General features: G+C 36.8%; 1 protein-coding gene and 1 long non-coding RNA gene across 2 annotated transcripts; one reads left to right on the forward strand and one right to left on the reverse strand.

Annotated features, from left to right (window-relative positions):
• The first annotated feature begins 102 nt into the window (after positions 1–102).
• On the forward strand, positions 103–6,806 carry LOC145733998 (uncharacterized). The gene is made up of 4 exons (XR_014179319.1): positions 103–213; positions 272–407; positions 2,857–2,968; positions 6,733–6,806. It is a non-coding gene; the product is annotated as an uncharacterized LOC145733998 (long non-coding RNA).
• Positions 6,807–15,487: 8,681 nt separating this feature from the next.
• Positions 15,488–18,955, reverse strand: LOC145733979 (fork head domain-containing protein FD4-like). The gene has a single exon (XM_081987027.1). It carries the CDS (start codon positions 18,781–18,783, stop codon positions 18,010–18,012), a length of 774 nt encoding a protein of 257 aa, XP_081843153.1. The 5' UTR covers positions 18,784–18,955; the 3' UTR covers positions 15,488–18,009.
• Between the last annotated feature and the right edge of the window lie 703 nt (positions 18,956–19,658).

Below are 19,658 nucleotides of genomic sequence, written 5' to 3' on the forward strand. Positions count from 1 at the left end.
AATCAAAAAGTTAATGAATGTCAAAGGTCACATGACAAATGTTTAGTACAAGCCGCCTAATTGAAAAAGAAGAAATATCATTCGTTCTCATAACCTATGATGTTAAGAATTTAGGTTTGTTTTTTGTTTCTTAGTATTTAGAAGAATTGTTACTAAAAAACGTATTATATTTCGTAATTTTAGCAAAAATTGTTGTGTGTGTGACTTACAAGTGTAAGTGCACTACCCTGGAGCTTTTAGTGCTTTTATATTAAGTGGGTTTTTATTACAGGCTCTTGTCCGGCTAAAAGCTCCTAGTGAAGGCCACCAGCAGGGCCCAGGTCCAGATGGAAGTAATATTCTAGCAGAAGTCTCTTAATTTGTACTCTTTGCCAGATTAAAGTAGGAATATACCACCAAAGTCAACGGTAAGAATGCTATAGATTGTGGTATAACAAAAGCATCCAAATGGTGGTCATTAAGGAGGCCATTTTGGTGTTTTCCCGTTCAGTGAAACTATTTAATTTGCTGGAATTATGCATTTAGCCGTGTTAGGCAAATTAATGTCTTTCAAATCTCTAAATTAAGTTTTTTCTATAGTAATTGTTAGTCACACAAAACCTCGAGTTTGGGCGCACAAAAAGAAATTTGAATGTTCACTCGAAACACAGTTTCAAGCTGTTTTTTTTCTCCCACAAATATTCGGCAAATTCATCCGAAACCCAAAGCTAATTTTCCGCTTTTGATTTGTCTTTATTCGTAGCATTCGGTTTGAAAAACTTTTTAATGTAATATTAATGGTGCATTTATTTTATTTATTTTGTCGTGCCTATAAATAAGACAGTCGAAAGTTGTTGACCGCGCGATTTTTTGGGAATGAAACGGTAAATGCTGTCAACTCTTTGAACTAGCAAAAAACTGAGATTGTTAATATACCATAGTGGTTTAGAAAATGCAATGTTACTGGGTGTCTAATGGTTTTTAAATATTGTGGTTTTTTATATGTAAAAGAGACAGTTGATTTGCAGAGTTAATCGAGTTTATATAACACAACACAAACCTAGGCAGCACTGGAGGGTAGTTTTGTTGTGTGTGAACCTATTGAGCAATAAAGGCAAAACCATCCCCAATAATAGGGTCAATATTTACCTCGTCGAGACATAAATAACCACAATGTTAAATGTGCCGACATAGAAAAACACGACTTTGGACTCTGGGCGCATTTTGCCTACGTTTTTAGATTTATGCCAATCGGGGGCTGTTTTGACACACCCCTCTGCTTAGTTGACAAAATATCGGGCTCCGAATTATATTCTATTAAAAGGACAACAATTGCGCATTACGCAGAACTAATTGATACGTTATGGGGCCCTATTGTGCTGCCAGTGTCGTAGACAACCCTTTTGAGCAGCCTCCAGCTGGAATTACTCTGCTGAATTGGTACGCTACTGACACTATAACAAAAAAAAATGAGAAAAAGAGGGTCGTTGTGCATATGGGTGTTATAAATGTGCCCTTCTCGCAGATTATAATATAAGTTTGCGGTGTACGAGACCGTGTCTTCTCCGTTTGACACTGTACATTTGTCCTTTTGCGGCCTCATGCCTAATGTCCGTGAAATAAATACATGAATCGGGGTGACAAAACATCAATAAAACGAATTACGACTGTTTTGGCGGAACTGCTTTTAATAGAAAGTTAAATATCCTTCAGAGGGTTCCTCTTCCCATTTTTTTTATCTGTTCGAAAATATACTGGAAATACGTCAGCTGTATAATTAATCAAAATATGTTTATTCTTTTGTAAATATACTTAATTTGACCAAACTGTATCTGGATCATGTTTGATTAAAAAAATATCAAACCGTGAAAACGTATTAATGGACTTTACTAGGGCATTTGGAATACAATGGAACCAATGATCGTCAAAAAAGAACCGACTAGTGTTTCTATAGGTCGGATCTATTCTACTTTTAATATCCGGCAAATAAAAGTGTGTGTGAAGGGACCGTCCCAGTCTGGGGCTTGTATATTGATTACAATAACACACAATAGTGGTTTTTTTAAGTGAATAAAATTTAATTAAAAACTGATGTATAAGAACACAATATTGATTATTATTATTACAGTAAATTAAGTATCCCTTTCATTATAGTAAATGTTAAATTTCTGCAGGATCTGTCATTCCAAAAAAAAAGTGTTTAACAATTTACAAATAATAAAACTGATTAATTAGAGAGTTAGCTTATTAGGTTTTGTTATTCATTCTTGATAGTGTAAGTTTATGGCTATTGAACGTTTGTGGTATGCGGCGTGAAATAGAGACGTGTTGATTAATGGATTCCTTAAGATCGGTTAAAGTTTTATAGCATATCAGCGGGGCAGATTTTCCTCGATTTAATTAGCACCTGAAACCAATTAGTTTTTTTTAAGAGCTAAAACAATAACTAGTTTTCGATAAAACAGCACAAATCGGCTGATCCTTTCACGCGTACACAATACGCATAACATCGCATGCCATAAAGCAGTCGGTAACCGGGGCCCCGTTCTTCATCAATCATTATTGGTCTGCGTGTAATTACGCATTCTTGTGAACGCCCCTTTATTCCGGCTGGAACGCTGTGATTTTACTCACCGATCTTTTTTATTACCCCGTTGCGTTGCATGCGAAATTGCCATCGGATCGAAAATTATTATTTCTCTCTCTCTATATTCAGTCTCAAGTCGCAAATCGGAACCGATTTCCTGAGCTGATTTAGGCCGAGATACTCGCGTACACGTCATCTTTGAGATAGTGATCAGTATGGCATATATCAGATAACAGAACAATTTTTTTTATTTTAAGTTTTGACACATTAATCTTATATACTCATTTTAGGTGGTTTTAAATCCAAAGTCCTGTGCTGGATATTTTTATTGGCGGTTTGATGGATCAAGGAGAGCAAACCTGACGTAGTCTGTTGTCCACGATGAATCAAACAGAATTGCTGGTAAGTATCATGAATGATTTTCTTAAGGTATATGACACTCCATCAGCGATGTTGCCAATGTTGATTGACTCTGCACTTTTTAAGTCATAGATGGAATATTATTAATTTATTATGAAACTGGTAAAATCATAACAACATATCATTGCGGGAGATGAGAATAATTTAATGGTGGAGCGTTCGCGAAACTTATGGATGTACATAGGGTTTCCTGACAAGCGCAATTATTCCTCTCGCGTTTAGAATCAGATAAGTCAAATCGTATTAATCCGTCGGCATTGTTGCACAATTTAAACGGCCCGACCGGAGTGTAATCTTCATGAATTTAAGCCGTGACAATCGGTCGGCTTTATTTATGTCTACCTACCACAGAGCGAACGTTAAAGCCTCCTCAAACGCAATTAATAATGCCCTTTTCCATTTTCTAAAAGCAATTCCCGCCACGATGGATCCCATTATCATTTTTGAAATTCCAATACGGTTTAAATTAGTTAATAAATTTACATGCAATTTAGAATTTACACACTTCACACCTGTTTTCTTTTGGACCGAGCCGCTATTTTCAATCTTCGTTCTGACGGTGCACTTTTGGCCTTTCCTTTTATCTTCTTCATTACAGTGTCGTACGTTATCCACCACAACACTTTAAAGAGGAAAATTGATAGTAATTAACTCTGATAAAAAAATGGTTCATGCTCAAGACAAGTAAGTTTTGTAGTTTTGGTCTAGTTCAGTGACGTGCGTTGAATTTTCTTTAACATGTCGTGTCATCCTGTTGAAAGATCTCCGTCACTGTATTCTACAGAGTAATGAAACAAAACGCGTTTAGCAGTCCAGACAGAATGGAACCTCAGCGGCGCGCATCGCCTTTCTATCCACCAATCGGTCAATCATCAGGGGCGGGACCGTCGTTTACACGCTCCGATCGTTTCGGCGTCCATTCCCGGACGAATTCGGTCAGGTTTTGCGACACAGTCAAATTCTTTTGGGTTCTCTCTAGCGATGATCATTACAAAGTCAAAGTAGCGATGGCGCGGCCACGGCATGATTAAGGTGGTTGTGGTGGCCGGCTAATTGCTGTTTACCGAGCCCATTCGCGCTTTTGATCTGCTCGGATCAGCGTTCGGTCCTGTGATTAAGGCCGGAGCCGCTCGGAGCTGCTCCAACTCGTCCGGCTACCAATTGAAGGACAATTACCCGACGAAGATCGCAAATAATCGCGATTGGTATTGTGTTGTTGCGGACATTCCGTCAGACTCGTTTACGAACGTGTTTTCTTGTCTCGAGTACCCATTAATTAATCGGACACCGAGAGATAACGTCCACTTTACTATCCTACAACCAATCATAACTTCTAATACTTAACATTGCACCAATAGCACAAGGGAGTTTAAAAAAAAACTTTTAGTCGAACTTTAGTATCATTGTACATGATTTATCCAGTTTTTTGCCAAACCACAATGTTCACTGTCTACTACTGTTTACTTTTAAATAAGACCTGATCGTGTTAATAACAGAGAGAAAAAACCTGTTGATGTCGTCTGAATCACCATTTTGAAAAAATAAATGATATCTTAATATTAAGACAGGGAGCTTAAAGAAAATATTGACTTAACGAACCCCCTTTGCGTGTTCGAAATTGCTAAATTGTGCGTTTTATTATTTTAAATTTACATCAACGTCCGCAATGAAGAGGTATAATCGTATGTGCATTCCAGGTGCACGATTTTAGGATTAAGCGCCGTTTATACAGCACATTGGCGTGACTGCAGACAACTTACGCGGATCCATCATTTTCTATCCTGCATTTTGAGTTCAACAGTCAACACTGACAATAGTAGCGTTTTTCATTGGCTAGAGCCAAAGTGGTGTATTTGAATCCACTTCTGGGTAATGTAATTGAAACAACATGGCAATACACTAGTTTTGCTCTAAACATGGAAAACTGATAGTATAGAGTGGCGGACACCACTGTAATGTTTGCATTTTTGTGTTGGCAGCACCTTGACAGCGCGGATCGGTTTCGGGAATCTACAAAACAGTCCTAAATAGAGGGCAGGTAGTCTTTCACCTGTAGTAATTGCCCCTCTGAGCACCATAAAGGCATTAAAAAGGTGTTAGATGCCCCGATATTAATAACACGTTTCCGCGGAGGCCAAATGTTTCATAAATATTTGGTTGCCTAAACAATTTAACCCTCGAGGAATTAGTTTGACATGGCAACACTGTCACGTTTGACACTAGTGACACGTACTTCTTTCTCAATCTTTTACGAGTGAGTGTAAATACGATTTTTACTGCAGTTGTTACTGAAAGGAAAAAAGTTAATGGTATCTAGAAAATTACCAGCTTATCAAGAAGTCTTTAACGTCATTACCGAGGGTATTTTATGTGCTCCTCAACATCATTTTCCGCCAATTGCGGTTTACGATTACGCATCAGCAAGGACTTTTTAAAAAAGACAATCACCTCTTTAAAGAGGCGTGGAATAGCGCTCAGTTCCTTAATAAATAAAAGCAATTTGACAACCAAATAAATACATTCAGATCAAAGTGTCAAATCCGGACCTGGAATGTAACTAGCGAAGGGCTAATAATTGCACATTAGTGCTTCGTAAAGTGCATTTTAGTCGAATAGGCCGAAGGGGCCCAGGCACGAGGGTGGCGAATTTCTAAAACGAGAGAGAAGCCTTTTATTTTCCATTATATTACGTTTATGACCCTGCGTTGAGAGATGATCGTAAACTTTTATGCGATAAGGAATATAACTCTTTTAAAAGAGCGGATACGTGTTGCGAATAGCCGAGTCGACGAGCTTAATGAGATTTTTTTTTAAACTTAACTAACAACAAAATTATATACATTCTTTTTGTGATGTGAACAAACAAGCTTGAAAAAAGAATAAAATAAACCACCCTCAGCTTTAACAGATGGCAACAGTGTATGTTATTTTAAGATTGACAGATGACTGAGGTAAGTCAAGTACATTCTTTCATACATAGCGCGTCTGACGTCACTTATTTCCTATTGGTCAACAGTAAATTTTCAGCTGACAGATCTGACGAAACTTTTTTCCCTGTTCACAGTAGTTGCCTCTAAACACGATATTTTTGTCAGTTGTCACAATTTGTTAATATTTTGTTTATTTTTTTAACTTAACTGTTACAGTTTTAAATAGGTATATTCAGCTAATTCCGAGGCTAATTCAGCATGTTTTGCAGAAGTGTATTCTTCATTCTTGTCGCCTTGGAAACAAGGATGAATGAAAATATCTTCTATTCTCAAAGTTCCATGGCAATTGCCACATAAAAACTAAAAATGAATTTGAGATATTAACCTATATTTTATAGAATATAAACATAGGGAACCTACCTCATTTCTGCTGTGACTGCCGTGTTTATTCATTTTTTTTTCAGTTTTGCCATTCAGATATAACTTTTGCCCTCTGCGTCGTCCAAAATGTCAAAACACTAGAAGCAGACGCAAGAAGTGAACATTTTTAGCTTCTTGCGGGCTGTCATTTTCAAATTTTCCTTCTACCAATAGGAAATAGGTGACGTCAGACGCAAAACGCGGTTATGAGAACTAAGCTTTAGACAGAAGATTTTATTGACCGTTTGTCAATATTAAATCTTGAGGAGTGAAGCGACAAGGGAAGGAAAATTGAAAGATTGGGGGGCTATTAGGGATGTTTTTTTACTACTTTTTGAGTTTAGCATCACAAAAAAAACGCAAAGTTACTTAAGACAAGATGTTTATGGCTTCTAGCCCTGAATACACCTCATATTCTGGAGGATACAGACCGACAAGAAATTCATCGGCCAGCGAGAGGATGGATTCCTCCCTCAGAAGATAAAGCTGGTGAGGATTTTGCTGTTATTCAGTTGACCATATGAGCTTAAAACACTGACAATGTCTCATTTTTCGAACGTAAATATCTCGAAAACCGTTGCAGATAGATATTGGTTATGGAACATAAAAAATATTTGAAGAAATTTGAAGAGCTAGAGGGGCCAGTTTTTGCTCATTTTGTAGTATTTTTTGCAAAATATAACTTTACCTGACTTTAAAGACTGAATTGATAGTTATAATATAATCAATTTTACATCGGTGTCGTTTTGGTACCTGAATGATATGATCTTTGATAGTGACAGATTCTTCAATCAATGAAATCATTTCTCACGGTTTTGGACTGGACACTTAATATTAGCATATAAAGCTTCTTAAATCAATGAATTCGCTTTTCTTTTTGTTAGACTGAACACTTAGAGGGGACATGACAGATTCAAGTATCAACAAATTAATTTGGAACACTTTAAGTGTGTATTATTGGTGAAAAATGCACCTGTGCAACGTCATAAAGAACCCCGAAGGCTTCGGACTGTTAAAGGCTGTCGACTAGGCCAACATGGGTCCGCGGCATCTACCTGATGGTGTTAGAACAATAATTATAAGCGACGGGATACCAGGATCTTCAAAAGATGCGCCAACACATTATTATAATTATACCACTTGGGCTGTTTGAACAGGCTATTATGTTGAAAACCATCATTTGTTGGTTTTTGGTAAAAATGAACGGGTCGTTCTACGAGAAAAAGTTGGAGTTGTTTGCTCTTACTCCACTGTAAATGACTAGACACTCAATTTTTAGTTGGTGCTTGATTTTTGTTGTTAGTCCAGTGTGAATGAGCTTTGGAAAGAGTTCAACTTGATTGCTGTGCTTTAGTTAATTGAATTTTTGGTAGAAAGTCTCAAATCATAATAATAACGCGTGTGTATGTGTATTTTCTAAGATTACAGGTTGCGGGGCGCTTTTGTGGCGTTTTGGAAAAACGAATTTTTATTTGATGCCTTCGGTGCACAGGAATGCCGACCGGTTTTCGTCCACAAAGAGGTATCATCAGGGCGCGAAATAGCGTGCCGTGCTTTGTTCAATTATTACTCGAAAGCTGTTGAAAGAGACGTTTTGTTGTTACCTTGTGGTTGTTTGCTCCCCTTTATGATAGTCATTCAAACCAACCTACCACACACATGGTGGACACTTAGTACAGCAACAGCTTGAATACCTCTCAAAAATTACTAAGCCAAATGGGTGTCCACTCTAGTATGGTGACAAAAGAATTCATTGCTTGACTGTCATCAAATAAACAAACCGTAGATGTATCAAAGTGACATGGATGTGACTTGCAGTGCCATTTTTTTATATTAATCACGGAATCTGAAAGTTTGTCAACTCTTCTTACAACCAACTAATTAAATTTCTTCATTGTTAACATCTGGTCTACCGTTTAGTCTTAGCAACCGCGATGACTGGCCGATTCCCGGCTTATTATTGGTTTTGGTTCGAGATAGGCGAACGCCCATCGTATACATCGGGGTAAAAAAAGTTAGCCGGGCCTCTTAAACACTTTGTTAGTTTAAATCCGGCAGAAAATTGAAATTTAAAAAAACCGCCTTCCTCGAAACTGCTCCCGATCGGTGTGGCTTTTTTCCCCCACCGTCGATTACACGCAACCGATCGGAGAAAAATCAATTTCCTTCAGCGGTCCCATTTTAGTACAAGAGCTAATGTCACTTCTGAATTTATTCCAAACACTCTAGATTTAGTGATGTTCAGTGGAAGCTTTTTGTAGTTGGCGTGTCCACCCCCCACAAATATTTCTTCAAGCCACTCTCATTTTAAAATGTATAAATATATTGCACTTTTCCAGTGTAGTTCACTTTGTCTGGATGGTGGTTATTTGCCAGTGTACTAAATGATACAGAGTCGACGTTTGCGACGAAATACAATTATTTGAAGAGCGGTTTTTATGGAGACGATCAATCCAAAAAAAAAAAAAAAACGACGAAAAGGTAAATCGTTCTCGATCGGGCGTTTTCTTATTGTGAAGAAGCGAAGAAGTCAATGGACACGAATCTTTTCATCGATTCGCCGCGCGTTTAAGTTGGGTAATACGTTTTAAATAATAAGTTTTTTTTTAAGTTTGAGACGGGTTCGAGAGATTTAATAGTTTAATCGTCCGTTTTTCCAGTAGATTTAACATCTTTTCAGGGCCGGAGCTGCTTTTTAGTTCCATCGAAGTATCAAGTAATCGAAGTATTACTTTTAAATAGTTGATATTGCAAAAGTGTTTTTTGTAAACTAAGTCTGTTTATACTGTGAGATTTATGCAAATAAATTAAAAAAATCGTTTATAGATGATATGCAAATATTTCAGTGACTAGAATTATTGCATAATATGTGATTTTACGCCCAATTTACTGTCTAGATATACATCATCTGGGCTTCATTACAATTCAGATCTCGGCTGGCTGAAATGTTTTCAAATTTTTCGCTACGTTAACCAAGAAATTGGATTAGGAAGATGTGTAGAACTTTTGTGTTTTTACTACTATTGAGAAAGCCACTAGTGTTACCAACTGAGAATTTTTCCTCCAATATGACAACTCATTTTGTAGGGTTGGTAACAATGGATTATACTGTCATTCTTCTAGAGTGAAACAAATAAGCGAACCAGCGTATACCATAATCTTCTTGTGTTACACTTGGAGCACTCGATCACGATATATTTACTTAGATGCGGTTTAAAAGGTGTCGGGGGAACCGATCTCGTGTGGTACACCTGGCTGTTTGGAACCCACATTTACCTGCTCCCCATAGGGCGAAACAATAGACCTCAATGTAATAAATCACGACACGGTCGAAGAACGAAGAGAACCGACTATAGAAAGAATTCTCTCGGACATAATGTATCACTGACAGTGGCGTAACGGGACACCCAACGCCCTCTACCAGATAGCCGAGGCCCAATAAATGAAATAAAGAAGAAGAGGGTGGGTTACGACACTGGCATCGGCACCTTATTAAAAGGAGCGGGCCCGAGCAAACATAAAGGTGAAGTGTGTAAATTTAAATTGCTCATGAAATGATTATCGGGTCCAGAGGTGTTTTCGAATTTGTTATATGGGAGTGCTGGACGATCGGCAGATGATGTCCGAACCGAAAGGGACTTGGGCGGCAACGCCGCCATAATTAGGATGGACAGTTCAAAGGATCGATCACCGAGCCGATCTGTTTATCGTAATTAACTTTCACGAGATAAAAAACTTAAATTATCCACTACATATATTTTTCGGTCAGCACATCAAAAAGTAGGTTTATGCTTTTCTAGTTATCTAACCATTTAGTTCAGTGTTCTGTCAGAAACAACAATTATTGACGTTAAGGCCCAGTTGTACAATCACAGCGACTGGTAGTTGAACTTTGCTATATGAAATGCATTGCTGTCAAAGGCCCAGTTGTACAATAGTGGTTCAACCTTTGAACCTGGTTCAACTCAGAAATGTCACTTTGACAGCAATGCATTTCTTATGGGAAAGTTCAACTGCCAGTTGCAGTTCAACTCAACCGGTCTTTCAACTGCGATTGTTCAATATGATTTGACCGAGAGTGACATTTAACTTGTAGACAATTAGAGATGAAGTTACCATTTTTAGGCAACCAACCTCCAGTTTCTAGCATACTCGAGTGCTTTTGACATCTTTTCATATTTCCCCGTAATGTTAATAATTATTGAAATGAAAAATTACCAAACCATTCCAGTTAATTACCAAATTAAGTTTAAATAACTAGTGTTGGGTTGATTTCAATGTGTCGTTAAATTGGTTATTACTGGAAGATGGCAGCGATCTCATAAGAAGCATTTTTAGGGTCGCCATTTATTTTAAAAAAAGAGCGAACCGATACACCGATAAAAATCTCATTTAAATACGTTTTTGGGCCGAAATAGCCGAAGGGCGAACAGATGAATCGAAAAAATCGGACGCCAGTTGGTTTAAAAAAGACCGCCGTCCGTTATAAATATTTTCCATGCGGCGGCATCTTCTCTTATTTGTTGTTGCCGCTTCATTAAAAAATCAACGCTTAGGGCGAGGACTCGCTCTATTAAACCCTTAATGTCCCGTCCATTATCGCCCGCCACCAAAAATTAATGTATTCCGGGCCGGGGCAGACATTTTGGTACCAACCTACGAACGGAACGAAAAAGGTTTACCTAATGGAGATTACTTTTTTCCATTATCAATATAACCTATTCGTTTTGCGGATAGATTGAAATTGAATTTTCTTTGGCATCTTGGGTCAAAGTTAAGCACATCAGCAAAATGTTGACCGTTGGTTGATTTAAACCAGCGAATAAAAAATGAACAACAATCAGATATTAACAGAGTGTTAAAGCATTACACGCCATATACTCAGAAGAAGTGTAAATTCCCATTAAATCTGGCGGCTTAACTTTTTATGCTCATCTTTTACGATCCTTTCTGTCTAAACCATCAATACGTATATGTAAATTTGGTCCACCCGTACAAATAATATTTAAGAGTTTTCACACCTCGGTTTTTGCAACAATACCACAGTTTTTCCTCTTCTTTTTAACCGTAATAGTCATTATTACCACTCCTCTTGACGGAACTATAGTTAAAAAAAATCTGTGATAAATCAGAACTTACCAGTATTTTGGTTAGATTTGATGAAGCACCAGCAATGCTAAAACGCCTTACCATCAAGACTAAATCCGAATAAGAACCTCTGATTGGTTCCGGGCCATAAACAAATATTTACGAGTGGTTAGCAATGCACCGGACAATAATTCCAACAAAAATATTATGTCCATCCTTTGAAATTTATTTGTTATTTATGATAATTTGCTTTTACGAATAAATTCCGTCCCTTGGAATTTATACGTTGTCTCTAACTTTGTTTGGTTTTTTAGTTAATTTGTTTGGCTTACAAACGAATTATGGTGAATTTGTCACGGCCAGAGATACAAAATAAACGTATATTATCGGCGAAATGGACACCCTGTGGTTTCTTCGGCGTTAACACATAAAATAGTTAGATGATTTACTAATGTGATCTGTGACGTGTACTACAAATTGTATTTTGAATTTTTTTAAAGGTAATTTTACGTGATCACACACGGAAATAGGCGCTTCCACAAGTCCGACGGACTCTTGAAAGTGCTCTAAACTAAAAATATTACGTACAGTGTAGTAGTAAATTAATAATAAAATGTATTTTACATTAGTAAATACATTTATAAATGGGAAGAGTTTTGCCTAAATATGGCGGCCAATGGTTTTCTCACTGTTTGACACATCTGACAGTTGATATTACGTGCTTTAACAGAAAACTTGATTGGTGTTTGTCACTGACTGTCAAATTACGTCACATTTAAGCTGTATGGCAAGACACCAGTTTGGCACTAAACTTGGCAATGTAAAACGCCATGTTGTGGTTTAATGAATATGAAAAAGTCCTTTAGGGTGGATTAATTAACATAGAGTTAACCGACAAAAAGCCGAGTCTTATCTGGACGTGCGTCTCAAAAATTTTGCGAGACGACGCGATAAAAGCGATATAATGAATCCGCCGTACAAAGTGCCATATAACTTATAAATTATCCCCGATTATTTCGGTACCGCATAGTAATTAGCAACAGACGAGGCTGTTGATTTTTGCGCCTCTTCATCTCACCTCGGTACCGAAAAACGATTACAAAGCAGGTACCAAACAGTCTGGCGGGGTATACCGTAAACCGTAACCAATTAAATTTTTGTGATCGGGTCGGCCCAACGTTTAAGGTTGCATACACGCCGAAGAAATAATTTCTCGCTTCTTTTGAGGTGCCGCGGGGCCCTCGAATTATCTTTTTATGGGGGTCCCGATGGCTCTTATTGTTATCATTTTTTCCAACGTCATTTTGTCGGTGATTTCTGTTTGAACCCCATTTCGATATCAATATTTGCTAAATTTAGTTTTGTATTCAGAATACAGGCCAAGCATCAATGTAAAAAAAGACTACAAGCGCTAGTACCTCCCTGGAATTTGATTAATTAATTTTTGACTGACATAAACTAGCAAAATTTACTTCAAAATTAATAATAGTTTTATCGACTACAAGGGAGGAAAGTGCAACTTTTGCTCCCGGAAATAATTTCAAAGGTCGAGGGTGCAAAAGACAGTTTACTCCAGAGTTGCGTATCTAATTTTTTTCCATGTTTTAGGAAGAAAAGCAGTAGTTGATAATGTTGGAAAAGAAGGTTTTGTTACCAAGGATATGTTTGCCAAGGAAGTGTCAAAGACCATTCATTTCAGTTTTACTTAGGGAGGAAAATACTTTCACTCCCTTCCTCTTCCTCTCTAGGGAGGAAAAGTGCCACCAGTAAAAGCAAGTCAGTAAGTGACACTTTCTCGACAAATTGATAAACATAGGTGACATTACGTCAGTTTTCATCCAGGTACTATTATTGACATAATATTTAACTGCTGTTTTTTTCATAAAACATCACACTTAAAAAAATTAGAAGCGTAATTCTGGAGTAAACTGCCTTTTGCACTCTCGAATTTTAAAACCCTCTCCATCGGGTCGCGCCTTAAATTGTTTGGGAGCAAACATTTCACTTTCTTCACTTATAACGTAAATAATTATTAATTTACTTGTACAAACTTTTGAAACACCTTTAGAAAAAAATATTGCATGTTTTAGGCAACAATGATATGGCGGCCATATTGGTTATTGGGTGATCTTCTTTCTTTTCTAATAAACAATATGCTACGTTAAATAGGCTTTTTACATTTTAAATGCCGGTAAAATGTGTTAAATTTCTTTAACATGTATCTTTAAATAGTCATTAGTTCTTCCGTTTTAAGGTATTGGGACGACGAAATACAGCATTGGATATGGATCAACTTGTCCAGAAGATTTGGTTTTTGTTCTTCTGTACCACAGCATCTTTAACATTCAACGCCTTTTCGTAGAGGAAAAATGAAACTAAATGCCTCATCAGAGCCAGAAAGAAATTGGAATGTTGCCATAATGTTAAAAGAAAAAACAGGTAAATGCTTAAAATGTTTTCATAGCAAATTATAATACCGGTGTGGAAAAACTAAAACTAAAATTTATGCTTCAATATGTATCTATTACTAAATAACATATTGACAATTATGCTATAGATACAAGGTGGTCAATATAGCCAGCATTCCAAGAGCTACAAATTAACTGTCAAAATAATCTTGTTAGCCAAAGATAAGGTATAATACGGCCTCTGGTGGTCAGTTTTGGAAAAATGTCGGACAACCTAACCGTCTGTGTTTACGTTGATTATTTTTTAATTATTTTTCGCCGTAACTGAATTGCGGTACCGTACAGATAAACAAAATAAACAATGTTAGTTGTCAGATTTTAGTTACAAATGGCGCTGCGATTTTAACTCGCCAATAGAGAGGCAACTGTTAAATTTACACTTTAATCATCTGACATTTGAAAAAATTGGTCAAGTTTCTTAAGAAAATGTCCTGACTAGGCATACAGACTCTGTTCTGATCTCTCTACACACTCTGTAGTAGTCGAATACGATGAATGACATTTCCTGCAGTTATAGCAGATTCCTATTTGATGAAAAGAGACCTATCGAACTCAGGTCATGTTTATCTGGCGTTCATTGACCGTAGAAACGTCACTTTTTGATTATGTTAGGTCACTTTTCAACGTGCGCGGCTGTAACCTGTTCCAGTATATTTGATGGTGCTCTCGTTCCTTATTAGGGTCCAACATTTTAAAACAACTTTTTCACAATTATTATTATTTTCGTGAATATAGTATGGCCGAAATTTATTACGACCGGCATCATCAATCATTCCTTAACTAACACGAAACCGAGTCTACCGGGCTTATACGCCCGTATATACATGCCGTCTAATTACGATTCCATCAAAGAAAAAAAGCGCTCTAATGATGGAATAAAGCAATATAAACACTAAGACGCCATTTATCAATTCGGACGTTAAAGGTTAAGGATGAAAAACGCATTTAAATGATTTATTAATAAGAAAAATGTATGTAAAACCATCAGTAAATTTACTGTCGCAACACATGGTAGTAGTACATAAACATAACTCGAGGGTTTGGAGAAACAAAAAGTACCTAAGAAAACCGTGTAATTGCCTACATATGTATCTAAGCTTAGATATTTCAAGGCGCTCACCAGTTAATCTGATAGGCGCAAAGGTAATTAAGCTTTAGATAGCATCGAAAATATGACATTTCGAATTATACAGGCTCATTACGCAACGGGTGTGTGTTAAAACGAGAAATATCAATAACAAATTGTGCTTCGGCGTGTAACCTGCGGTATATAAATTAAGCAAAGAACCGTGTAAGGCATTGTGAGCCTAACGAATTTTTAATTATCCGTATATATGTATATGTAAGTAGTTTTAAAATTAAAGAAGTTAGAAGGCTATTTATAGCATTATTTGCATTGTTTCAAACTTGTTTCAAATTTTTCTGTTAGGGTGAGTTAATCTCTGCACAGTGATTGGTCAAGAAAAAGCTTTTTTCCGATCAATCCCAAAATGTCCACACATAGTGCACATGTGGGTTTACCATTAGTATTTCAACACTGACAATAACAGTTTTTAACATTGACAAGATTTTCATTGACCAACAAAAACACCAAATTATCAATACTCAATTTATTGAAGTTAAATTTGAGGCCATTTTGCCCAACTATATTTATTTAAATACAGATCCAGTAGTAAGTACAATACATTTAAAACGTTCTCTATAATTATTTAATATAAAACAAACTTATATGGCTAAGTAGGAAGCGAAACAATATAATAAATGGAAAGTACATAGTATTAAATTGCGTTTGATTTGTCATTCAACAGACAATAACAAGTGAGTGTTTGTCCTCCAGGAACCAATAGTTTTTCATAAACTATAAAAATGCAGTATTGTTTAGTAAAGTTACGAATATCGCGTGACTTTACTTGGTTTGTGACATGTCACGTGGTTCTGTTATGTACATGGAATTGATAATGCCACGTGAGACCTGTCAGCTTTCAGTCTGATTACTTAGTGTCAATAATATTGACATTTTTTCAGTAGTAACTCTAGTAGAGAAGGATTTAAGTAGAAAAAGGTGTTGGTGTGACCCTTGTTTATCGGAATTAGCTAAATTTCAAGTTAGCCTTGAAATGTGACACAAACGTGTCTGAATGTCATTAGTGTCAAGTACTCGACCAAACTGACACTGATGATATTGTCGTTCCGTAAGCCAAATGATACAGAGTGTCCCAAACTATGTACTATGTACAAAAATGTGGTTTAACTATGACAATGTTTAAAAACTATTTGTATTACTATTATTTACAAAAAGGAAATTATACATTATATAACTATGTGCCTATACCTAATATAAATGTAATTTAATAACTTAAAAGTATTATCACATTTAATTAAGTTGTTAAACTCTAAAAGTGTATATTGTAGTAATATATAATTTGAATTTACTATATTTATATATTCACAAAAGCGGCTGTGAGTAATAAGGATTGCGTTATAGTGTCATTACTCACTCTCGGTAAGGAACTATACCCTTGTTTTACAAGAGTTTCACTGTGCCTGTATAGTTTATCCTTTCTAAATGGTTCACAAAACAGCACCTAATTTAAATAAATTCAATTTTACATTTCACACCACTCTATAATTTTCAAACCGGTCCAAAAAGCGTTTGTCGGTCCGAAACCAGACTAGATACATGTGTTCGTAATATTAATAGTTTTTAGAAGATTTCTTTGGGCTGCGGCTACCAATTAAGGCAGCCGCTTCTATAATTTCCGAAACTCCTTTCAACTCAATTTTAAATCAGTCCTGATGATGATGGTTTTGCACGAAACCTTTAGATTGATTCTCGAATTAGAAATGTAAAATTGACTAAAGAAACGAAAAAGACTAGAGACAGACTTAAATCTGCACTGCATTTACACCTGAATTTAAGTGTAACTGCTGAAGTGCTAACAATGTAATTTTAATACATCCAAACCTGTATACAAGAGGATTAGTGTAAATTTATGATGGGACATAAAACGGTGGAGGTAATCCTATTATACGCGGTGTTTAAAGAAGGGTCCTAATAACAATTTGAAAATCCTGTAAAACGATTGTAAAAACGTACTTTATTGGTTTTTTATTGCTTATATACAGGGCGTTGATCTGTGCGGGATTTATAAACATTATTATACATTATAAACTTATTAAACTCAACTTTTTTTCAGATTTTGGATGAACCAAGTAGTTTCTGCCTGCTAGTCAAGCTTTTAAAGGAGGAGAAATTGCATTGGGTAAGTCATCTAGAAATAGAAACTTAAAAGTAGTCATTTAGAGAAAAACCCCCGTAAAACAGATATTTCCTTCCTGAATCCCTTATCTAACTTAGGGGGAATAATGCTTCTGCTCCCCAAACAGATATTTAGATAAGACGATTGAAAATGATCAGCTAAATAGGAACAAAATTCTCCTCGCACAAAACAATGCTATTTCTGCTTGAAATTCGCTTGTGTGACAAGCTAAAATGGGTTTTATGGTCCACATGTGCAGTATTAGCAGTACGGTTCTTAGTTGTGATTGGTCAAGAAAAAGCAGCAAGCTGAAAGCTGCTTTTGTTGACCAATTAGAGACTACCCACTGGACACATTTGGACTTTTATTAATGACGTTATTGAACTAAAAATATGCTATACTGTCATTATAAAAATCAGATAAATTTAAAATATTTATTTAATTGAAAAAAATTGCAGGTTGAGTTGAGAGTAAGGGACGGCTTGAAACTCTTTTTTTTTCAAAAAGCTGATTAATCCAAAAGAGTTTTTAAGGGTTGAATTTGCTTGAAACCAATCAGCGGACTAAATTAGCAGTTGACAATTTCAAATACTATTTTTGTAGCCAAATTATTATTCTTCTTGAGATTCATCATCATCAAAAATAACCTTTCGTAGGAACTGGATAGTACAATTTAGTAAAGGATAAACTTTACATAAAAAACGATTAGCCCCCAAAGGGCCTAAAGCTAGTCAGACTATCGTATACCTACTAAAAATAGTCTCATACTTTGTCTTTTGGCCGAATGCACTCCTACCTTCTGATCCTGGTCCTGAGAGCACTTGAGTCCATTCTGAGATCAGCAACCACTTTTAAAGCTATAATTGCGATACCCTAAACAGTTCTTCACTAGCGTTCGTCAGTCCGTAGTCAAAACTGTGGGGCGGCGCCCCTTGGAGCAGCATAGGGGCGGCGTATGCACTCAAATCGTAGCAGGACGTGAGCATCCACGGATGCATTTGAGGGATGAAATGGTGTGCGGTACTAATGGGGGCGATTGGTACTGGTTTATCTGGTGATATTAACGATTCGATAGTAAATGATCGCTTCGGTCGTATTACGGTGGTGGTTTGGTCTGTTGGTGGTGTTTTCACCAACGTTGGTGATGGTGGTTCGATGGAGGGTGGTGCCATTGCCGGTGCCATTGTACTGGCTGGGTTGATCACCTCTCCAGGATTTGATGGGGGTGTGAAAAATAGCCGGTTGATGTTGGTAAGGGCGGCCAGTTCGTTTTCTAAGATCTCCTTGTCACTTTTAGGGAGTTTGAACCGTTTTCTTCTTCGCAGTAAACTACCATTAACGAACATGTCAAAAGCTGCTGGGTGTAGCGCCCAATAAGCTCCCTTTCCAGGTCGATCTGGTTGTCTAGGAATTTTGATAAAACAGTCGTTGAATGATAAGTTGTGTCTGAGAGAGTTTTGCCATCTTTGAGTGTTTTTACGATAATACGGGAATCTGTCTGTGATGAATTTGTAGATTTCAGATAAGGGCAACATTTTTTCTGGTGAATTCCAAATTGCCATCGCTGTCAACGAGATGTACGAATAGGGAGGTTTTTGATCACCATAACTATCTCGACTCGGTCGCGGCATTTTTAATTTTTGAAGTTAAATCACCAATTTAACCGCACATGTCACCTAAATTGCACTTATAAGAGCTACACATACCACCGATGTGGGTTTAGGATCGACACTGTTTGAACTGATCCTGTGAAAACATTTACACAAAATTGAAAGGACTAGTGCCGCCCACCGTTGCCATTGGTGATGGGGCTACAATGGCTCGACTGGGGCCGTCCCACGGACTCTTTGACGTTACAGCTTCACCGGGCCAATGGCAGAAGGCCGAGCTTTCATTCCATTCAACCAATAACATGCCTCGACTCTACGACCGTAATGAATCGCTTATTTAAGCAAAGCTTCAGTTTGTTATGGCTGTGATACTTAAGGGGAATTTATGTCGTCCCTGTTCGATGATGGTTAAACATTTTCGTTTTTTTTTTCAACCCATCATTGAAGCCGTGTGATTAAGGATGCAGTTATAAAGTGTAATAATGGTGAAGTTCATAAGTATACAAGTTAAGCGAATCTGAATTTAAAATTTGCCTTAAAGGTTAGCCGCCTAATTGATCATCGAAATCTCAGTGATATCAATTAGCGTTCATTCAGTTGTAGTATATTTGTATAATTACGGTGAGATTTTGAATACCTGTACTACCGAAAGACTATAAAGACAAGATTAGTTATTTTTGATGCAGTTTGTATACAGGGTGGTCTTGAGATGAAACTTTAACCACCAAACTCTATAATTGTCTTTTCCTCGATCGTAGCTTTTAGAGACGTCAGGTTTTTTTATAATGGTTCTAGTTGGCTGTAGCAATCTAGAAATAATTTTAAGAACTTTTGGTAATTTTTAAATATTCCTGAAAGGTGTTGGAAACAGCTAGCTAAACTTAGTTTAGTAGACT

Source organism: Ips typographus, linkage group LG9 (genome assembly GCF_016097725.1).
Source record: "Ips typographus isolate SLU linkage group LG9, UJ_Ityp_2.0, whole genome shotgun sequence".
NCBI lineage: Eukaryota > Metazoa > Arthropoda > Insecta > Coleoptera > Curculionidae > Ips > Ips typographus.